Source organism: Thalassophryne amazonica, chromosome 6 (assembly GCF_902500255.1).
Source record: "Thalassophryne amazonica chromosome 6, fThaAma1.1, whole genome shotgun sequence".
Classification (NCBI taxonomy): Eukaryota; Metazoa; Chordata; class Actinopteri; order Batrachoidiformes; family Batrachoididae; genus Thalassophryne; species Thalassophryne amazonica.
Genome location: NC_047108.1, coordinates 31,115,803 through 31,136,344, shown reverse-complemented (window position 1 = coordinate 31,136,344; position 20,542 = coordinate 31,115,803). Strand labels below are relative to the sequence as shown.

The window sequence follows — 20,542 nt, the reverse complement described above, 5'->3', positions numbered from 1 at the left end:
TAGGTGCCTTTATTGGAAAAGTTTTGACTGATCTTTTCAGAATCACTGGAAGCAGATTGCATAATACGTCCGTTTAGGCCCAGAGGGCCTGTCAGTGCCAGTATTTGTCTATGACTGCCAGAGGTGGGACGAAGTCACTGTCAAGTCATCAATCTGCAAGTCCCAAGTGAGCTTCCAAACAATTGGTGCTCATTATGACTTGATATTTAGTCCTTGAGGGCCATCTGTTTCAGTGACTCCAAAGGACCGGACACCAGTCCAAAGCAGAGTTTCTCTTGCCAAGGCTGGCACCATTTACTGCTGGGTGGACTCAAGTATCTTGTCCAAGGACACAGGCAGCATAAGTACACTTTCAATCCAGGTTCATATGTTGGCAGGCCAGCTCCTTATCCACCACGTGAGGTGTCTGGCTTTAAATTGTCATGCATCAATATGAAGACCAAACTTCTAATGCAGGGGTCAAACCCTACACCTGGCGGTCAGAACAAGTAAAAGTCATCAGAATGCTGAATAGTACTGCCGAACACTCCCAAAAACTCAATCTGTATGATTTGTGGTGACTTTTTATTGCCAAAAGAAACCACAGATGCTGTTACAGTGCTGTCTTCACTATACTGCCATCTGCTGGCAATCCTTATAACCTACAACCCCAGTTCTAATGAAGTTGGGACGTTGTCTGAAATGTAAAAAAAAAAAAGAGCACAATACAATGATTTGCAAATCCTCTTCAACCTATATTCAACTGAATACACCACAAAGACAAGATATTTAATGTTCAAACTGATAAGCTTTATTGTTTTTGTGCAAATATTTGCTCATTTTGAAATGGAAGCCTGCAACACATTTCAAAAAGCTAGGACAGGGGCAACAAAAGACTGGGAAAGTTGTTGAATGCTCAAAGAATACCTGTTTGGAACTTTTCACAGGTGAACAGGTTAATTGGAAACAGGTGTCATGATTGGGTATAAAAGGAGCATCCGCAAAAGGCTCTGCCGTTCACAAGCAAAGACGGGGTGACGATCACCACTTTGTGAACAACTAAACATGAAAAAAATAGTCCAACAGTTTAAGAACAATGTTTCTCAATGTTCAATTGCAAGGGATTTAGGGATTCCATCATCTACAGTCCATAATATAATCAGAAGATTCAGCGAATCTGGATAACTTTCTACACATAAACAAGGCCGAAAACCAACAGTGAATGCCCGTGACCTTCGATCCCTCAGGCGTCACTGCATTAAAAACCATCGTGTAAAGGATCTTACTGCGTGGGCTCAGGAACATTTCAGAAAATCATTGTGAGTTAACATAGTCCATCACTGCATCTACAAGTGAAAGTTAAAACTCTACCATGCAAAGCGAAAAAGCCATACATCAACATCCAGAAACACCGCTACCTTCTCTGGACCCGAGCTCATTTGAAATGGACAGACGCAAAGTAGAAAAGTGTGCTGTGGTCTGATAAGTCCTCATTTCAAATTGTTTTTGGAATTCATGGACGTCGTGTCCTCCGGACAAAAGAGGAAAAAGACCATCCAGATTGTTACCAATGCCAAGTTCAAAAGTCAGCATCTGTGATGGTATGGGGGTATGTTAGTGCCCATGGCATGTGCAACATACACATCTGTGATGGCACCATCAATGCTGAAAGGTACACCCAGGTTTTGGAGCAACGCATGCTGCCATCCAAGCAACGTCTTTCTCAGGGACATCCCTGCTTATTTTAGCAAGACAATGCCAAGCCACATTCTGCACATCTCACAACAGCGTGGCTTTGTAGTGAAAGAGTGCGGGTACTAGACTGGCCTGCCTGCAGGCCAGACCTGTCGCCTACTGAAAATGTGTGGGGCATTATGAAGTGCAAAACGTGACAACGGAAACCCCAGACTGTTGTACAACTGAAGTCTTACATCAAGAATGGGAAAGAATTCCACATACAAAGCTTCAACAATTAGTGTCCTCAGTTCCCAAATGTTTGACTGTTGGTAGAATAAAAGGTGATGTTAACAGTGGTAAACATACCACTGTCCCAGCTTTTTTGAAATGTGTTGCAGGCATTCATTTCAAAATGAGTAAATATTTGCACAAAAAAGTTTCTGTTTGAACATTAAATATCTAGTCTTTGTGGTGTATTCAATTGAATATAGGTTGAGGATTTACAAATCATTGTATTGTTAATTTACATAACATCCCAACTTCATTGGAGATAGAACATAGCTTCAAATAAGGCAGTTTTAAGGCAGGGACTGCGGTGCCAGTTGTTTAGCAGACTTTATTTCAGTGCAGAAAGTTCCCAGTTCAAAGTCCACCCCTGCCACTTTTCTCTACATGTTGCATCACACAAAGCATCTGGTGTAAAACTTGTGCCAATTCAACATGCAGAACCACCCCAGATTTGCTGTGGTGACATCGAGTGAAAAACAGGGAGAAGCCAAAGGGACTTGCTACAAATTTTGAAAGTGCATTAGAACCATTTAATACTCCATTAGATAATGCTGTCAAGTCTCCAAGTTCAGCTTGGTAATTTGCAGTACTAGTTTCTTCTCTTGCAGTCGATTAGCTGCTGCAAAACTTGAAGCAGCACAAGCTCAATGTGTAGAATTGGCTGCATTTTCACTTCCAGTCTGAAAACAAAAGCCTGTATCATGATTATGGATGTTCACATATTGGAGATGTGTGTCGTACTCAAACGAGTTTATCCTCATGTATGAAAATTAAGACAAACTCAAATCAAGTCAGAATTTTATTTGACATTGTGCTGCATTTGAACAAATAACATTTTCTAAAGGTTTGAATAGTTTCTTCTCTGGCACTTTATCTGTTAAAGAATTTGAGGCAGTGGATCCACTGTGTAGAAACTGCTGTATTTCTGCTCATCTGAAAGAGGACCATGAAGCTCACCAAAAACTTTAGCATCAATACAACTTGGACATAAACACTCCTGAAAATGTTGAAGCGTGTCAGACTTATGGCCCGATCACACAGCATACTACTCCTGAACAAAGGCACAAAAAAAAAACTTGTGCCATGGTGAGTGCTCTATCACTGTATAGTGTTACAAAACCATATATTGATTTCTAACAGAAAACTGTCAAAGGGGGAATAAGCGTAAATTGATCAGTCTATGTGAATGCTACGTATGTACACCATGTGCGGTTATTCCACAAGCTGCCACTGATCCACACCATGAATTCTGCCTTCAAGAACAGCTCAATCATCTACCTGTTGCCAAATTTACATAGGGCCTGGACTGTCATTCCTACACACCATTATATTTATTAAAAATTAAGCGCATGCAGGAGGTGATGGCTGCTGCAACGATCAAGAACCATCAGAAATTAATTGCTTTTGAAGGAGCAACCAAGACAAAGAAATGCAACACTGGAGTTTAGAACAAAAATATTTTCCAACTCTGATCAATACTCTTCCCCTTCCTCCTCTCCTTCACCCTCAACAGAGTCAATGCCAACCTCCTCATAATCCTTCTCCAGAGCAGCCATGTCTTCTCTGGCCTCTGAGAACTCTCCCTCCTCCATACCTTCACCTACATACCAGTGGACAAAGGCACGCTTAGCATACATCAGATCAAACTTGTGGTCCAGACGGGCCCAGGCCTCTGCAATAGCTGTGGTGTTGCTCAGCATGCACACAGCCCTCTGGACCTTGGCCAGGTCTCCACCAGGGACCACAGTGGGTGGCTGGTAGTTGATACCAACCTTGAAACCAGTGGGACACCAGTCCACAAACTGGATGGTGCGCTTGGTCTTTATGGCGGCAATGGCAGCATTTACATCTTTGGGCACCACATCACCACGGTACAAGAGGCAGCAGGCCATGTACTTGCCGTGGCGAGGGTCACATTTTACCATTTGATTGGCTGGCTCAAAGCAGGCATTTGTAATTTCAGCCACCGAGAGCTGCTCGTGGTAAGCCTTCTCAGCAGAGATGACTGGGGCGTAGGTGGCCAGCGGGAAGTGGATACGGGGATATGGCACCAAGTTGGTCTGGAACTCTGTCAGATCAACATTGAGAGCACCATCGAACCGAAGGGAAGCAGTGATGGAAGACACAATCTGACTGATCAGCCTGTTCAAGTTTGTATAGGTAGGACGCTCAATATCAAGGTTTCGACGACAGATATCGTAGATGGCCTCGTTATCCACCATGAAGGCACAGTCCGAGTGCTCCAGGGTGGTGTGGGTGGTCAGGATGGCGTTGTAGGGTTCCACTACAGCAGTAGACACCTGAGGAGCTGGGTAGATTGAGAACTCCAGCTTGGATTTCTTTCCGTAGTCTACAGAGAGACGCTCCATCAGCAGGGAGGTGAAACCAGAGCCAGTGCCGCCACCAAAGCTGTGAAAAACCAGGAAGCCCTGAAGACCAGTGCACTGGTCAGTCTGCAGAGAGAATGGGAGAGAAGGGGGGAAAAAAATGTTTTACTGTACAGGAGTTTTGTTCAAGTTTTAATTTGGTAGGAATTCTTGGTAACCTACCAATTTGCGGATCCTGTCCAGCACTAAGTCAATGACCTCTTTGCCAATGGTGTAGTGTCCACGGGCGTAGTTGTTGGCAGCATCCTCCTTGCCAGTGATCAGCTGCTCAGGGTGGAACAGCTGGCGGTAGGTCCCAGTGCGCACCTCATCTGATTAACAATCAAGTTTTAGATTTCCAGTTATGAGAGAATCTTAAAAATATAGTAGAAAAAGATCTGATTTTTAATACGAGTCCAGTCTGGATGTGTTAAGAGTCACACCAACCTAAGGTCATCTTGTTTATAAAGTAACAATCAGTAGAGTTCATTAATACAAACATAATTAGAATTGGCAAGGGGGGTAGAAGAGAAATGAAAATCAGCAGGGGCCCCGGGGTACTGCCCCTGGTGGGGGCCTATGGGTTTTGAGCATTTTAAAAGGCATTTTGGGCCCACCAGAAAGACGTAATATCAGGAATTTCCATTTTAGATTTTTTTGTATGTTGGGCATGTGGAAACCTGACTGCAATAAAAATCTGCCTGTGATACCCGCCTCATGCTACAGCACATGTACTTACTATAAATGTCATAGCATTGGACAAATATCACTGAATTTGCCAAAACTTTCAGTGTCTTTCCTTAACCTGCAATGAGCTCTGAAATATACTGAAACTTCATGCATGTATGTGTAAATCAGAGATTAACACATTTGTGGTATAAAACTAAATATTTACATGTAAAATGTACGCTTACAAATTACTGCCCCATAAGAAATTCCTTAATCACATTATGCCTCACATTCACCCTGACATCGAGGTGAATGCGAGGCATTTGTCAGCAAGAAAACCCCCACAGGCACATACAGCATAGTATCATTAAAAGCACACATCCTGTGTACCAGCTATACCAGTCTATGAATTTACAAAAAAAAGGATGCAGGATGATTTCAGCATGCGGGCAAAATGTATTTTGTCTTTTATCTATTAAAGAGTAAAAACTGAAGGAAATCAATTGTAAGGCCTGAAAGAAGTTTCTGTAGGAAGTATTTTAGCCATCAGGTTAAGTGAGGAGGAAGTGTTGGCTTTTAAAATACTTGACACTGGACTCAGGATTTAGTCCTGCTGTAAGGGCCTGATGCAGCAGGTGGCAGCAATAAGCATGCCGGCTGCAGTTATACGCCACAAAAGATGGGTCCATTTGTTCTTCCTTCACTGATCACATTTCCAGAAGTGTATTTTGTGTCCAATTAAAGCCATAAATACATTTTTTTTAAGTTAGCGGTTTTATATAATGAAATAAACCGAACATGGAAACAAATCTGGACAAAAATCTGTACAAAACACTAGTTTTGCAGCACTGAACTTCAGTACATGCACAGTATAAACTGCACCACACTTAAAAATTTCAGTGATTGTAAACATTTTAAATGCATGAATAGAATTACTGGACATGCACCCGAGCACCGGATGTCTGACTGGTACAGGTGCTGTGGGCTTTGGGACTCACTGTGCCTCTACCGCGCATTTAACCTGGGCAGATTAGCTCAATTAATATTAATTTGATGACATGTTTTTGTCTTGTAGTGTTCTTTCAAGGTTTTGTTGATTAAATCTGAACATGGTGCACAGAGGGCTTTACCGGGGAGCTCAACCTTGCAGACAAATACGGAGTCTTGCCTTTGTACACCTCCTGCTCCCAACATGTCCACTTGAATTTTCTTTTTTTTTTTTTTAAACCACTATCCATGTCTTTAACGCAGTCTTCATCCTCTCGCGATGTTAAAGAAGCAGCGTGACAGACCAAACCTGCAGAAATTGAAGATGTCCACATCCAGGTACTTTCAGTGACTTTCAATATTACAGAGATTATGACTGGCTAAAAGTTTGCTGTTGTAGAAAAAGTAACCACTGACGAGTGTTTTGGCAGTGCTATTATGGTTGCCATGCATATAAAGATTTAACTCTCACGGATGACCCACACTGCACACCACCCACCCAAATTTTTTTCAACGGATTTACACTGATCTCAGAAATGGCCCAAAAAAGCTGAAATCTGCTCACCCCTGTACAAAATTAACACTTCAGCTCACAGTGGCACTTAAGTTACCAATGACAGACGGCTCCAGGTCCACAAATACAGCTCTGGGGACGTGCTTCCCAGCTCCAGTCTCACTAAAGAAAGTGTTGAAAGAGTCGTCTCCTCCTCCAATGGTCTTGTCACTGGGCATCTGACCATCAGGCTGGATCCCATGTTCAAGGCAGTAAAGTTCCCAGCAGGCATTGCCAATCTGGACTCCAGCCTGGCCAACGTGGATGGAGATGCACTCTCGCTGAAAGACAAGGAATTACTTTGAGGTTTACCAAAAGAATGAGAAAAGCCAAAAATGTCTTTTTTAGAGTGATTTTTCATCCAGTTGATGCTCAAAGGCATTTGATACCTCACATTCACTATCCCATCTTTGACAGCACAATTTGCAAGTTGAACTTAAGTTCAGTTTGACAGCAAGAAATTTCAGCATGCGTCACTCTTGTTAGTATCAAGGTCGGATCCTGTCACATATCCTGAATGTGGATCAAAATGGCTATAAATCAGTCTTGCATTTTTCAGATGCAATCTGTCTTATTTTTATCATCTCTGCCAGGGCCCACAAAACTTGGAAGCGATTTATAATGTGGCACACTTTTATAAACAGTATTTATGATTAGACCATACCCTTTAAGGCAGTGGTATCTGAATGCATCTTTGGCTCTAGAAAACTTTACAATTTTCTGAACTGAACTACTTTATTCATCTCAGTTTTCTGATTTATTTTACTATGAAGATTGACTTTTAAACCCCAAGCAGCTGAAAATGTTTTTTTTTTTTGCACAAACTACAGTCTGTTGCGTGCTCAAGAAAAACTAAAAGTCACATCACTGCCACCAGGTGGCAGTGTGTGGAACAGACGATTCAGAGCCCAGACGGCAGCACAGTGAGCAAGAAGGCATCATGGTTCACACTCATGAGCACCACTAGCTTAGCTTATGGCAAGCTAAAAGAGGACGCTCTCGTTTTGGCCGAACTTCTAGCCAGTTTCTGGGTATTATGTTAGTACACGCCAGTGGCTGACGTGCTTGATGAATTCCTGCGCAAAAAGTAGTTCCCAGATAATTGTGATAAGTCCTGTGAGGTGAGTATATCTAATCTAAATTAATTTTAAAATTTACCAGTAATAAAATTACAAAGATAACTGAAGAGTAGTCAAATATTTAACTTAAAGTTTCAGCAGCTTCGCCTGTTATCACTCAACCACACTGTAAATACTGACATGGCGTTTGATGAAGAGTTCAAAAAGCTACGATTTGAATGTTTTGATTACCATTTACAGTTAGTGATGAAAGGGTTGGGTATTAAAGTCAGAACAAGAAGCTGTACTGAAAGAGCTATCTGGGAAGAGACACTGTTGTCGTCCCAACGAGAGCGGCACGCTGAGCAGGGTGGCGAAAGTAGTCCGGTGAGTTCAACCTGTGGGCGCGAGCTATCCCACAAGTCCAAAACAGCAGAGATGTCGGTGCAATGACAGCAGCACTCTGAGCAGGGTGGAGCGCCACTAGGTTAGGTTATGACAAGCTAAAAATGGGCACTCTCGTGATGGCCAAACAACTGTCCAGTTTCTGGGTATTCTGTGTTAGTACGCGCCCGACGTACTCAAATTCCTGCGCAAAAAGTAGTTCTCATATCTCATCTAAATTCTCAGGGTTGCAAAATGAAAATTATGAAATCTGAGGAAAATTCTCAGGGGGTCTGGGGTGCGCAGCCCCCCAGGAGCTGGGGTCTAGGGCCTTGTGGGGCCCCAGAAACCAAATTAAATTTTCATCTACTGATACATTTTCAGCATCTCCTGGAAGAAAAAAAAGATCAAAAGTGCATATTTAAATGATCCTAGAGTCAACCTCTCATTTGAACCCTCAATGATCATGTTGAAATAACAGAATATGATGTGGAAGTAGGACCTGGTATGATTTTCCGTTTAATTGTAAACCAAATTATGCATTAACTCAGAACAATTAAACTACATTAAAATCATGAATACTTAAATCATGTCAAAAACCACAGCTAATGCTTGTAGAATATTTTAAAAGTCATGGTAAGTTATCAATAACATACCTTATAGTAAAAAAGCCACACATTCTTGTGTAAATCCACTCAAAGCCAGTGTCTTTTTTTCCCATGAAAAGTCCACATTAATAAAAACTAATTTACATTGTTGTGCAAATTCATGTAGCCTAAATTCATTCAAAGCCACAATGTCTTTTTCAATGAAAGAAAGTCTAGATTAATGAAAGAAAAAAAAAAAAGGCACAATCTTTTCTGAAATTCTGTTTGAACAGCAATGTTTATTTTCCAGACAGAAAAAAATTCTTACCAGTTTATTTTTCCCGTTTATCTTTCAGGTGTGTTCATGAAGCCAACAATTCCACGGATTCTTGTCCTTAGACTTTTTCAAACCGTCTTTCTCGCCATCTTCGCTCTGTCTGATGTCGCAAAATTCTTTTAAAAACTTGAAAGTTCTAAACGTTTGGGATGTCCACATGCTACGTTTAGCTAAGCTTCGCACAGGAGCCACACAGCGTCGCCGCAACAACCAACCATACCCGCTTTACGACAACTGTCCTAACAGTCAGGCTTTGAGTGGCTTTTATTTTCCTCGAAACTCCGCGGATCCGAGGAAACTGATATGTATCTAACACACAGATCAGTGTCCGCGGAGTTGCATGATGTAAAAAAAGAACGCTTTGCGATAAACATTTTAAAACTCAGAAACGATCACGATTAAAGAGTACAATCCCCCCATGATGAAATCCGCGGAAGAGTGGCCGTAATAAATATTTAATAAACCAGTTTGAGCAACTTCACCTGTTATTGGTCAAGCACGCTTAATCTGTGGGCGCGAAATAGGTCTTTTTCACTGACGTCACGGATTTCCCATGGTCCTCTGATTCGCTCGCGTCCGCCATCGTTGATTTACAACAATGGGAGTTATATGCGCAGTTGTCGGGTGTTCGAACAATTCTGCCCACAAAAGTCAAGTTTTTTTATTTTACCTACTGTTAAACAGCGTGAAGGGCCAAAAGTCGAAGAATTAACTCGCCGACGTCAGAGACAGTGGCTCGGAAATCTGCAGAGTTGACAAAATTTTTTTTTTTTTAAACTGACATAAAACCAAAATGTCGGTCTTGAGCAGGGTGTCGTAGTTGTGCTGCCATTATAGCTTTCCATGTGGTTTTGCTACTGCCACCACAGGACAGGCGGTGTTACTGCACAGTAACGGCTCATAACCGTCGGGCTAAAGACTGTTAAACCATCGAAGATAATCCTCTCAGAGTGTTAAAAAACAAATTAGTGTCGTATGTAGGTTCATACACTGGTTAGCAGTTTTTGCAAGCTTGCGTTTTAACATAAACGGGTCGGTTCCTGGGTGTGGCAAAAGCAGAACCAGCTCTACGTCGTCGCAGCCAAAACTATTTAAAGATACAAAACGCGGCCAAAAGAAGCAAAAACTAAGCCTTTTTCAATTCTAGCCGCCGCTACACCCGAAAACTGACGTTACTTCGTGCTCTCATCTTATAAGACAAAAGCACAGCTTTGACGGTGTAGGGCGCAAAGCCAACGAAACGGAATATAAAGCTAAATAACTTAAAACTTTTACTCACCATTTTGGGGAAAGAAGCTTACAGTCAGCTACTACTGAGTCAACGTAAGTCAGAAGAATACCACGTAGAAAGCGGCACAGCTGCATTTATATACTGGCACGTGTTCCTATTGGTCAAATTCTTATCAATCAAAGATTTCAAACTTTTTTGGCATTTTTATTGGACGAACAGCACTACGTCACAATGACCGCCTAAAAATCTTCAAATAAATTAAAATCTTCTTCTTTTTCTTCTGAAATGCCGACAGGCTGTACACCGTCCGGCGTAATGCTGCCCTCCACAGGTCATAGTGAAACACTAATTAAACTTTCTCATATAACCCCGAAGAATGAAGGAATTTCAACACAGCCCTCTATAAAAACCGACTTTTCCCGTGACCCCAGGACTGCTCATAGGGAAAACACAGACAGGCCCAGATCAGACAGATCTGTTGCTTCAGTTGCTTCAATGACTCCCATTTTTAAATCGGGCTGTAAAACTCAAGTAGCCAATTACAGGCCAATCAGTATTCTTCCAGTTATCTCCAAGGTAGCTGAAAAATGGGTTGGAAATCAGCTGATCAAACACCTCGATAAAGGCTTCACACCACTACATCAAATGCAGTTTGGGTTTCGGTCACACCACTCAACTGAAACAGCCAACTGTATGTTAACTGAAAAGGTTAAGTGTTTATTGGATAAGTATTCCTATGTAGGTGCAGTGTTTCTTGACTTCAGGAAGGCATTTGACACCGTCAATCACAAAGTTTTGCTTAATAAACTCACATACTTTAATTTCTCACCTGGTGCAGTTCATTGGTTTGAGTCGTATCTTTTAAATAGAACTCAATGTTACAGTTGACGGAGTCAAATCCTCCTTTCGTAGCTGTCCTGTAGGTGTCCCACAGGGGTCAGTCCTCAGGCCCTTATTATTTTCATTATATATAAATGACCTTCCAGAGGTATGCTGTGATCTCAGTACTCAAATGTATGCAGATGATGCAGTCATTTACACTTATGGTTCTACAACTGATATAATTGCAAACTTACCAATATTTTAAACAAGGTACAAGTCTGGCTTAATGATAACTGCCTGATGCTTAACACAACTAAAACAGTTTGTATGACATTTTCAAAAAGAAAGCAGTTTAGGAACGTAAAAGCTCGCAAAGCTCCTGGGTCAGAGGGTGTCTCACCTGCAACTCTGAGACACTGTGCTAATGAGCTTGCCCCAGTGTTTACAGACATATTCAACTCCTCACTGTTGGCTTGCCACGTGCCTGACTGTTTCAAAACCTCCATCATTGTTACTGTTCCCAAGAAACCGAGGATCACTGGACTCAATGACTACAGACCGGTGACACTGACTTCTGTAGACATGAAGTCATTTGAACGTCTGGTTCTGTCCCACCTCAAATCTCTCACGGTCTCCCTCTTGGACCCCATGCAGTTTGCTTACAGAGCCAGTAGGTCTGTGGATGACGCTATCAATCTGGCTTTGCACTTCGTTCTGCAGCATCTGGACTCCCCGGGACCCTACGCTAGGATTGTGTTCTGGTGCAGCTATAACAACTTGGTGCTGAACACAGAGAAGACAGTGGAGATTATTGTGGACTTTAGAAAGAACACAGCCCCTCTTCCATTCATTGTCCTGGCAGACACCCCCATCACCATAGTGGACACGTTCCATTTCCTGGGAATCACTCTAATCCAGGACCTCAAGTGGGAGTCTACCATTACTTCTGTTGTCAAGAAGGCCCAGCAGAGGATGTACTTCCTGCTGCAGTTGAAATTCAACCTGCCAACAAGGATCATGGTGCAGTTTTACAGTGTCATCATTGAGTCCATCCTCACCACCTCCATCACTGTGTGGTACGCTGGAGCCACCACCAGGGACATACAGAGACTACAGTGCATTGTATGCTCTGCTGAGAAGGTGATTGGCTGCAACCTTCCATCTCTTCAGGACCTGTACATCTCCTGGACACTGGTGCATTCAGGCAGGATCAGAGCCAATCCTTCTCACCCTGGATATAGCCTTTTTGACCTCCTCCCCTCAGGCAGGAGGCTGCGGTCCATTCGGATCAGAACCTCCTGCCATAAGAACAGTTTTTTCCCCTCTGCCATTAGCCTCATCAACAAGAACTTTTAGAACTCTAGATTGTTGCTATCACCACTAACGACTCTGTGTTATGCACTCTGTTTGCACGGATCACGGATATATATATATATATATATATATATATATATATATATATATATATATATATATATATATATATATATATATAGATAGATAGATAGATAGATAGATAGATAGATAGATAGATAGATAGATAGATAGATAGATAGATAGATTTATTTATTTATTTATTGCACAGAATTTTGTCTTTTATCTTAGCACCGACTACCTAATGTTGTGAACTTGTTCACTCATATGGCAATAAAACTTTTTCTGATTCTGATTCATATGACACTGTACTGGGGCTTATTATGCTCTATCCATTCCATTGCCCTATGAATCACCAGAAGTTCAGCTAAGAAGATGGGCATGTTGTCTGGTAAGTGAATGCTGAAAGAAAGTTCCTTATTTGCAACAAAAAAACAATCCCAGTTCTCACAGAAACAGGATGTTTTGAGCCATCAGTGAATATTTTAATGGATCCACTAAATTAATTCAAAAGCATCCTCACATCCTTGCAATGACTATTTCTCCCTTCTTCTAGGAGAGACAGCAGAACCTCAGGCTCATGGAGAAACCAAGGTGGGACAGGGGACCAAAAAGATCCGGCCACTTTCCCATGCTCCAACCCAAAATCCCCCGCAACTGCTTTATATGATGTACAAAAGTTGTCTTCTTTCCATTATCTGAAAACTACCAAGAACTATCAAAAAAGCACTTTGAGGCAGTGCTACAGCTAGTACCACATAGCTTAGGTAAGTAATGGAGCCCCAGCTTTGTCCTCCTGATTTCCAAAGATGTTTCCCCATTTTGATGAGTAATGCTGGAATAGGAGTCGTTTTGAAGGTACCTGTTGGGAAAGTGTAGTGACACGGACCCACAACAGGGGGCGTAAATGGACGGACAATGGAAGGAGTTAAATTAGAACACTTTACTGTTGTGAATGCCACAACCAAACACAGCAGATTACAGAATGTACACAAGTCAATCAATAAAGGTGTCGTGTGGGCAGGCTCGACGATAGGAGACGCCCGTCTGGAGACGAACCGGAACCACACGATTTCCAGCGCCACCGAACCCAAGGGATACTGGAGCCGCCAAGTCCCGAAGTCCCCAGGTGGCCACCGTCTCGGCGTGTCGGATCTGGTACTGCTGGCGGAAAACAAAAACAGTCAAGTGTGGGTGTGTGTGCACCCAGTAACAATTATGGTGGGAATTCCACCTCCACCTCTCACTCAAGACGTGTTAGCAGCGATCCCTCAGAGGAAAAGAGTGCCGTCCTGCACTCACACAGCCTCCACAAACTAAGGACCGGTACTCCTGCAAACACTCACAATAGATAGATTTAGTAAATTACCACAAAGGCTGACGATATTACCTCTTGATGAAGATGATATCTCGGCAATGTGGTGGAGGTGTCTTCCTGCTTTTATTCCAGATGTGAAGTAGATGATCAGTGACAGCTGTCATGGTTGATGGGTGACAGCTGTCACCTCGGCAGTTCCTGGAGGCGGCAGCGCCCTCTCGTGCCTGAAGCCCGCACTTCAGGCAGGGCGCCCTCTGGTGGTGGGCCAGCAGTACCTCCTCTTCTGGCGGCCCACACAACAGGACCCCCCCCTCCATGGGCGCCTCCTGGCGCCTGACCAGGCTTGTTCGGGTGGCGATGGTAGAAATCGGTCAGGAGGGCCGGGTCCAGGATGAAGCTCCTCTTCACCCAGGAGCGTTCTTCGGGTCCATACCCTTCCCAGTCCACCAAATACTGAAAGCCCCGGCCCATTCGACGGACGTCCAAGAGCCGGCGTACTGTCCAAGCCGGCTCCCCATCGATAATACGGGCAGGAGGCGGCGCCGGACCGGGTGAACAGAGGGGTGAGGTGTGATGTGGTTTAATCCTGGAGACATGGAAGACCGGATGGATCCGCAGTGAGGCCGGGAGTCGGAGCCTCACTGCGGTAGGACTGAGGACCTTAAGGATGGTGAATGGTCCGATGAAGCGGTCTTTTAACTTAGGCGACTCGACTTGGAGTGCAATGTCCTTGGTGGATAGCCATACCTCCAGCCCGGGCTGGTATGCGGGGGCCGGGGACCGTCGACGGTCTGCATGGGCTTTTGCCCTCGTCCGGGCCCTCAACAAGGCCGAACGGGCGGTGTGCCACACCCGACGGCATCTCCGCAGGTGGGCCTGGACCGAGGGCACACCGACCTCTCCCTCCACCAAAGGAAACAAAGGGGGTTGGTACCCCAGACACACCTGAAACGGGGAGAGGCCGGTGGCAGAGGACACTTGGCTGTTATGAGCGTACTCGATCCAGGCCAGATGTTCACTCCAAGCCATCGGGTGTGCGGAGGTAGTACACCAAAGGGCTTGCTCCAACTCTTGATTGGCCCGTTCGGCCTGTCCGTTAGTCTGAGGGTGATACCCAGACGAGAGGCTCACGGTGGCCCCCCGTTCCTGGCAGAAACTTCTCCACACCTGCGAGGAGAACTGGGGACCGCGATCTGAAACGATGTCTGTAGGTATCCCATGCAGCCGGACGACATGGTGGACCAGGAGATCCGCTGTCTCCTGGGCCGACGGGAGCTTCGGGAGGGCCACGAAGTGGGCCGCCTTGGAGAATCGGTCCACTATCGTGAGAATGGTGGTGTGTCCCCGGGACGGCGGGAGGCCCGTGACAAAATCCAGACCGATGTGGGACCAGGGGCGATGAGGCACAGGAAGTGGCTGTAGGAGTCCCTGTGCCTTCTGGTGGTCCGCCTTGCCCCTGGCGCAGGTGGTGCATGCCTGGATGCAAGCCCGGACGTCAGTCTCCAGGGACGCCCACCAGAAGCACTGCCGGACCACTGCCACGGTCCTACGCACCCCTGGGTGGCAGGAGAGCTTGGACCCGTGACAGAAGTCCAGGACGGCAGCCCTGGCTTCTGGTGGGACGTATAGCTTGTTTTTCGGTCCAGTTCCGGGATCTGGGCTCTGTGCCAGGGCCTCCCGGACGGTCTTCTCCACATCCCAGGTTAGGGTAGCCACGATAGTGGACTCCGGTAAGATGGGTTCCGGTGGATCCGACAGCTCGGTCTTGACTTCCCGTTCGTGCACCCGGGACAGGGCATCCGATCTCTGGTTTTTGGTCCCGGGGCGGTAGGTGATCCGGAAGTCAAAACGGCCGAAAAACAGTGACCAGCGGGCTTGCCTGGGGTTCAGTCGCTTGGTGGTCCTGATATACTCCAGGTTCCGGTGGTCAGTAAAAACCGTGAAAGGCACTGACGCTCCCTCCAGCAGGTGTCTCCACTCCTCAAGAGCCTCTTTCACCGCAAGGAGCTCTTGATTGCCCAGGTCATAGTTACGCTCTGCTGGGGTCAACCTGCGGGAAAAATAGGCACACGGATGAAGAACCTCATCGGTCTCTCCGCTCTGGGATAGCACGGCTCCTATCCCTGAGTCAGAGGCGTCCACTTCAACCACAAACTGGCGACTAGGATCGGGCTGCACCAAGACAGGTGCAGTCGAGAAGCGCTGTTTCAACTCCCTGAATGCGGCATCGCACCGATCCGACCAGGTGAAGGGAACTTTTGGTGAGGTCAGGGCTGTCAGGGGCCTAACTACCTGACTATACCCCTTAATGAACCTCCTGTAAAAATTTGCGAAGCTGAGGAACTGTTGCAGCTTCCTACGGCTCGTAGGTTGGGGCCAGTCTCTCACCGCTGCAACCTTGGCCGGATCCGGGGCGACGGAGTTGGAGGAGATGATAAACCCCAGGAAGGACAAAGAGGTGCGGTGAAACTCACACTTCTCGCCCTTCACAAACAGCCGGTTCTCCAACAACCGCTGCAGGACCTGACGTACATGCCGTACATGGGTCTCAGGATCCGGAGAAAAGATGAGTATATCGTCCAGATATACGAAGACGAATCGGTGCAGGAAATCCCGCAAGACGTCATTAACCAAAGCTTGGAACGTCGCGGGGGCGTTAGTGAGGCCAAACGGCATGACCAGGTACTCAAAATGACCTAACGGGGTGTTGAATGCCATCTTCCATTCGTCTCCCTTCCGGATCCGAACTAGGTGGTATGCGTTCCTAAGATCCAACTTTGTGAAGATTTTGGCTCCATGCAGGGGGGTGAACACCGAATCCAACAAAGGCAATGGGTATCGGTTGCGAACCGTGATCTCATTCAGCCCCCGGTAATCAATGCATGGACGAAGACCGCCATCTTTTTTGCCCACAAAAAAGAAACCTGCTCCCATCGGAGAGGTGGAGTTACGGATCAGCCCGGCAGCTAAGGAGTCCCGGATGTAGGTCTCCATCGATTCGCGCTCAGGTCAGGAGAGGTTGTACAGCCTGCTGGACGGGAACTCCACGCCTGGCAACAAATCGATGGCACAATCGTACGGACGGTGCGGGGGAAGGGTGAGTGCCCGATCCTTGCTAAAAACGTCCGCGAGATCGTGGTACTCAACCGGCACCGCCGATAGATTGGGGGGAACTTTGACCTGCTCCTTAGCCTGGGAACCGGGAGGAACCGAGGATCCCAAACACACCCGATGGCAGGTCTCGCTCCACTGTACCACCACCCCGGACGGCCAATCAATCCGGGGATTGTGTTTTAGCATCCAGGGGAACCCCAGAATCACACGGGAGGTAGAAGGAATCACAAAAAACTCAATCTCCTCCCTATGATTCCCTGACACTACCAGAGTTACTGGTAGTGTCCTGTGTGTGATTAAAGGGAGTAGGGTGCCATCTAGTGCTCGCACCTGCAATGGTGAAGGAATCGCCACCAGAGGGAGCCCTACCTCCCTGGCCCATCTGCTGTCTAGCAGATTCCCTTCTGACCCTGTGTCTACCAGTGCTGGGGCCTGAAAGGTTAAATCCCCACTAAGGATTGTAACTGGGAGCCGTGTGGAAATGTGTGTGTGTCCCACGTGAATTTCTTGGCCCACCCTAAGCCCAGTTTCTAGGGGCGGGCGTTGGTGTTTAACCGTTTGGGGCAATTGCTCAATTGGTGCTCCATTGAGCCACAAACAAAACATGCCCCGCGGGGAAGCCTCCTCTGTCTATTCGGTGGTCTGAATGTGGCCCTGCTCGTGTCCATAGCTTCGTCAGCAGGGGGAGCTGTCGCCCCACGGGGCGTAGAGGCCAGGGAGCGTGGGAAGGGCGGACCTTTCTCGGACCCGGAAGGAAGAGGGACGGCGCGCGCCCGGCCACGCCCTTCGTCTCGTTCCCGACGGCGTTCCTCCAACCGACTGTCTAACCGTATAACAAGATCGATAAGCTCATCTAATTCCTGCGGTTCATCCTTGGCCACCAGGTGCTCCTTTAGGACCGATGACAGTCCGTTTACGAAGGCGGCGCGGAGCGCAGTGTTATTCCAGCCGGACCTCGCAGCCGCGATGTGGAAGTCGACTGCATAAGCGGCTGCGCTCCGGCGTCCCTGTCTCATTGACAGCAGCACAGTTGCGGTCTCTCCCCTGTTAGGGTGATCAAACACTGTTCTGAACTCCCTCACAAACCCAGTGTACGTGTGAAGGAGCCGTGAATTTTGCTCCCAAAGCGCCGTAGCCCAAGCGCGTGCCTCTCCCCAAAGCAGAGTAATCACATAAGCTATTTTGCTAGCGTCTGATGCGTACATGACGGGATGTTGTGCGAAGACGAGCGAACACTGCATGAGAAAGTACGCACACGTCTCCACACAACCTCCGTACGGCTCTGGAGGGCTTATGTATGCTTCAGGGGATGGTGGGAGGGGTTGTTGAACCACCACAGGAACATTCATATCCTGCACAGGGTCGGCAGGAGGAGGAGCTGCAGCAGCGCCCTGAGCGCTCGCCGCCACTTGCGCGGAGAGAGCCTCCACCCTGCGGTTCAGGAGGATGTTTTGCTCGGTCATTTGATCCAACCGAGCCATAAAGGCGGTGAGAATGTGCTGTAGCTCACCAATCACGCCTCCTGCAGACGCCTGCGCTCCCTGCTCTCCCATTGGTCGTTCAACAGCCGGGTGACGCCCCTCGGAGTCCATGACGCTGGCCGAGATATCCTGTTGGGAAAGTGTAGTGACACGGACCCACAACAGGGGGCGTAAATGAACGGACAATGGAAGGAGTTAAATTAGAACACTTTACTGTTGTGAATGCCACAACCAAACACAGCAGATTACAGAATGTACACAAGTCAATCAATAAAGGTGTTGTGTGGGCAGGCTCGACGATAGGAGACGCCCGTCTGGAGATGAACCGGAACCACACGATTTCCACCGCCACCGAACCCGAGGGATACTGGAGCCGCCAAGTCCCGAAGTCCCCAGGTGGCCACCGTCTCGGCGTGTCGGATCTGGTACTGCTGGCGGAAAACAAAAACAGTCAAGTGTGGGTGTGTGTACACCCAGTAACAATTATGGTGGGAATTCCACCTCCACCTCTCACTCAATATGTGTTAGCAGCGATCCCTCAGAGGAAAAGAGTGCCGTCCTGCACTCACACAGCCTCCACAAACTAAGGACCGGTACTCCTGCAAACACTCACAATAGATAGATTTAGTAAATTACCACAAAGGCTGAGGATATTACCTCTTGATGAAGATGATATCTCGGCAATGTGGTGGAGGTGTCTTCCTGCTTTTATTCCAGATGTGAAGTAGATGATCAGTGACAGCTGTCATGGTTGATGGGTGACAGCTGTCACCTCGGCAGTTCCTGGAGGCGGCAGCGCCCTCTCGTGCCTGAAGCCCGCACTTCAGGCAGGGCGCCCTCTGGTGGTGGGCCAGCAGTACCTCCTCTTCTGGCGGCCCACACAACAGTACCCACACCGATTCTCAAAAGCCTTAACCTGAACCCGGTCCAACTTACAGAGGTCAGACTTGGCAGCTGAACCAAAAATCACACAACCATAATCTAAGATGGATCTTATCATGGCGCGATAGAGCATTGTCAAGGTATCTCTTTCAGCGTCCCAGTCACTCCCAGCCAGAGACCTTTCCATGTAAGCCTATGATCCACTCACAGACCAAGGAACCTAAATACGTTGACTCTTTTTACAGGGCAATCGTACAACAGAATATTTAATGCAGGTATTTTCCTTCTATTCCCAAAGATGATAAATTTACTTTTGGTGGAGGAAATTCTAAAACCTCAGTCATTTGTTCACTGAGCTAACTGATCGAGATCCATTTGCATTTGACAGAAAAGAACCTGCACATTTCCCCCCCCTTTCAGAGCTCCATCATCTGCAAACAGAGACTTCCCAAAGTGAGTAGGCACTTTCAAAAATATATTGATCATGATTTTGAAGAGGAAAGGACTAATATCTGACCCTTGAGGAGTTCCCTTAATGACATCAACAGTTTCAGAGAGCTCACCCCCAATTTTAACTTGAATAGTCCTATCATTAAGAAAATCCTTAATTCAATAGAACATTCTACCTGTAACACCTGCATCATGCAGTTTAATTAGTAGTCGCTCCTTCCACAGTGAATCGTACACCTTTTCAATGTACAAAAACACAGCAATCACACCTTCTTTAGTAATAACAGCTTTCTTGACATCTTGATCTAACTGCAATGGAATCCATAGCATTCCTACCAACTCTAAACCCATTTTGATAGTCCACAAAAAATCAGTAGTTTCAAGAAAATAGACTAACCTATTTGTCACCATTCTTTCCATTATTTTACATAAAACAGCTGTTAAAGCTACAGGCTGATAAGATGAAGGGCAAGAGGGGTCTTTTCCTGGTTTCAGGACAGGAACCACAACATGTTTCCACACCTTAGGTAATGAACCTTCCTCCCAAACAAAATTGAACAAGGCCAGAACCTCCTCCAAAGCTACATCATCTAAATGTTTAAACAACTCATAACTAATTCTATCCTGACCAGGAGCAGAATTTGCTCCTGAATGAATTGCCTGCTTGGGCTCCTTCAAAGAGAAAAAGGCATTATAAAAAAAAAACAAACGGTTTCTAAAGACACATGATTTAATTTACCCCCTTCAGTTGTCAAGATTTCTTCCCTCCTCATAATACCATAATTCCCTAGATACATGGAGTTGTGAACCTCTTGAAAGTCTTTTGGTGTGACCTCACAATTTTCCCAGACATTTTATGAATTCTGGACCAGACCTGCTGAACTAGGGTATCTGGCCCAAGGGTCCCCCAATAAGCTCTCCAGCACTGTCTCTTAGCATCTTTTATAGTTTTCCTTTCCTTTGCCCTACAACATTTAAAGTTTAT

The 20,542-nt window shown here is 46.1% G+C and overlaps 1 protein-coding gene across 1 annotated transcript; it reads right to left on the bottom strand.

Annotated features, from left to right (window-relative positions):
* Positions 1-2,730: 2,730 nt before the first annotated feature.
* LOC117511997 (tubulin alpha-1B chain-like) lies at positions 2,731-10,265 on the bottom strand. Its single transcript, XM_034171922.1, has 4 exons — positions 10,165-10,265; positions 6,578-6,800; positions 4,494-4,642; positions 2,731-4,397 (listed from the first exon to the last, which is right to left on the bottom strand). The coding sequence occupies exons 1-4, from the start codon at positions 10,165-10,167 to the stop codon at positions 3,417-3,419; spliced, it is 1,356 nt and encodes a 451-aa protein (XP_034027813.1). The 5' UTR covers positions 10,168-10,265; the 3' UTR covers positions 2,731-3,416.
* Between the last annotated feature and the right edge of the window lie 10,277 nt (positions 10,266-20,542).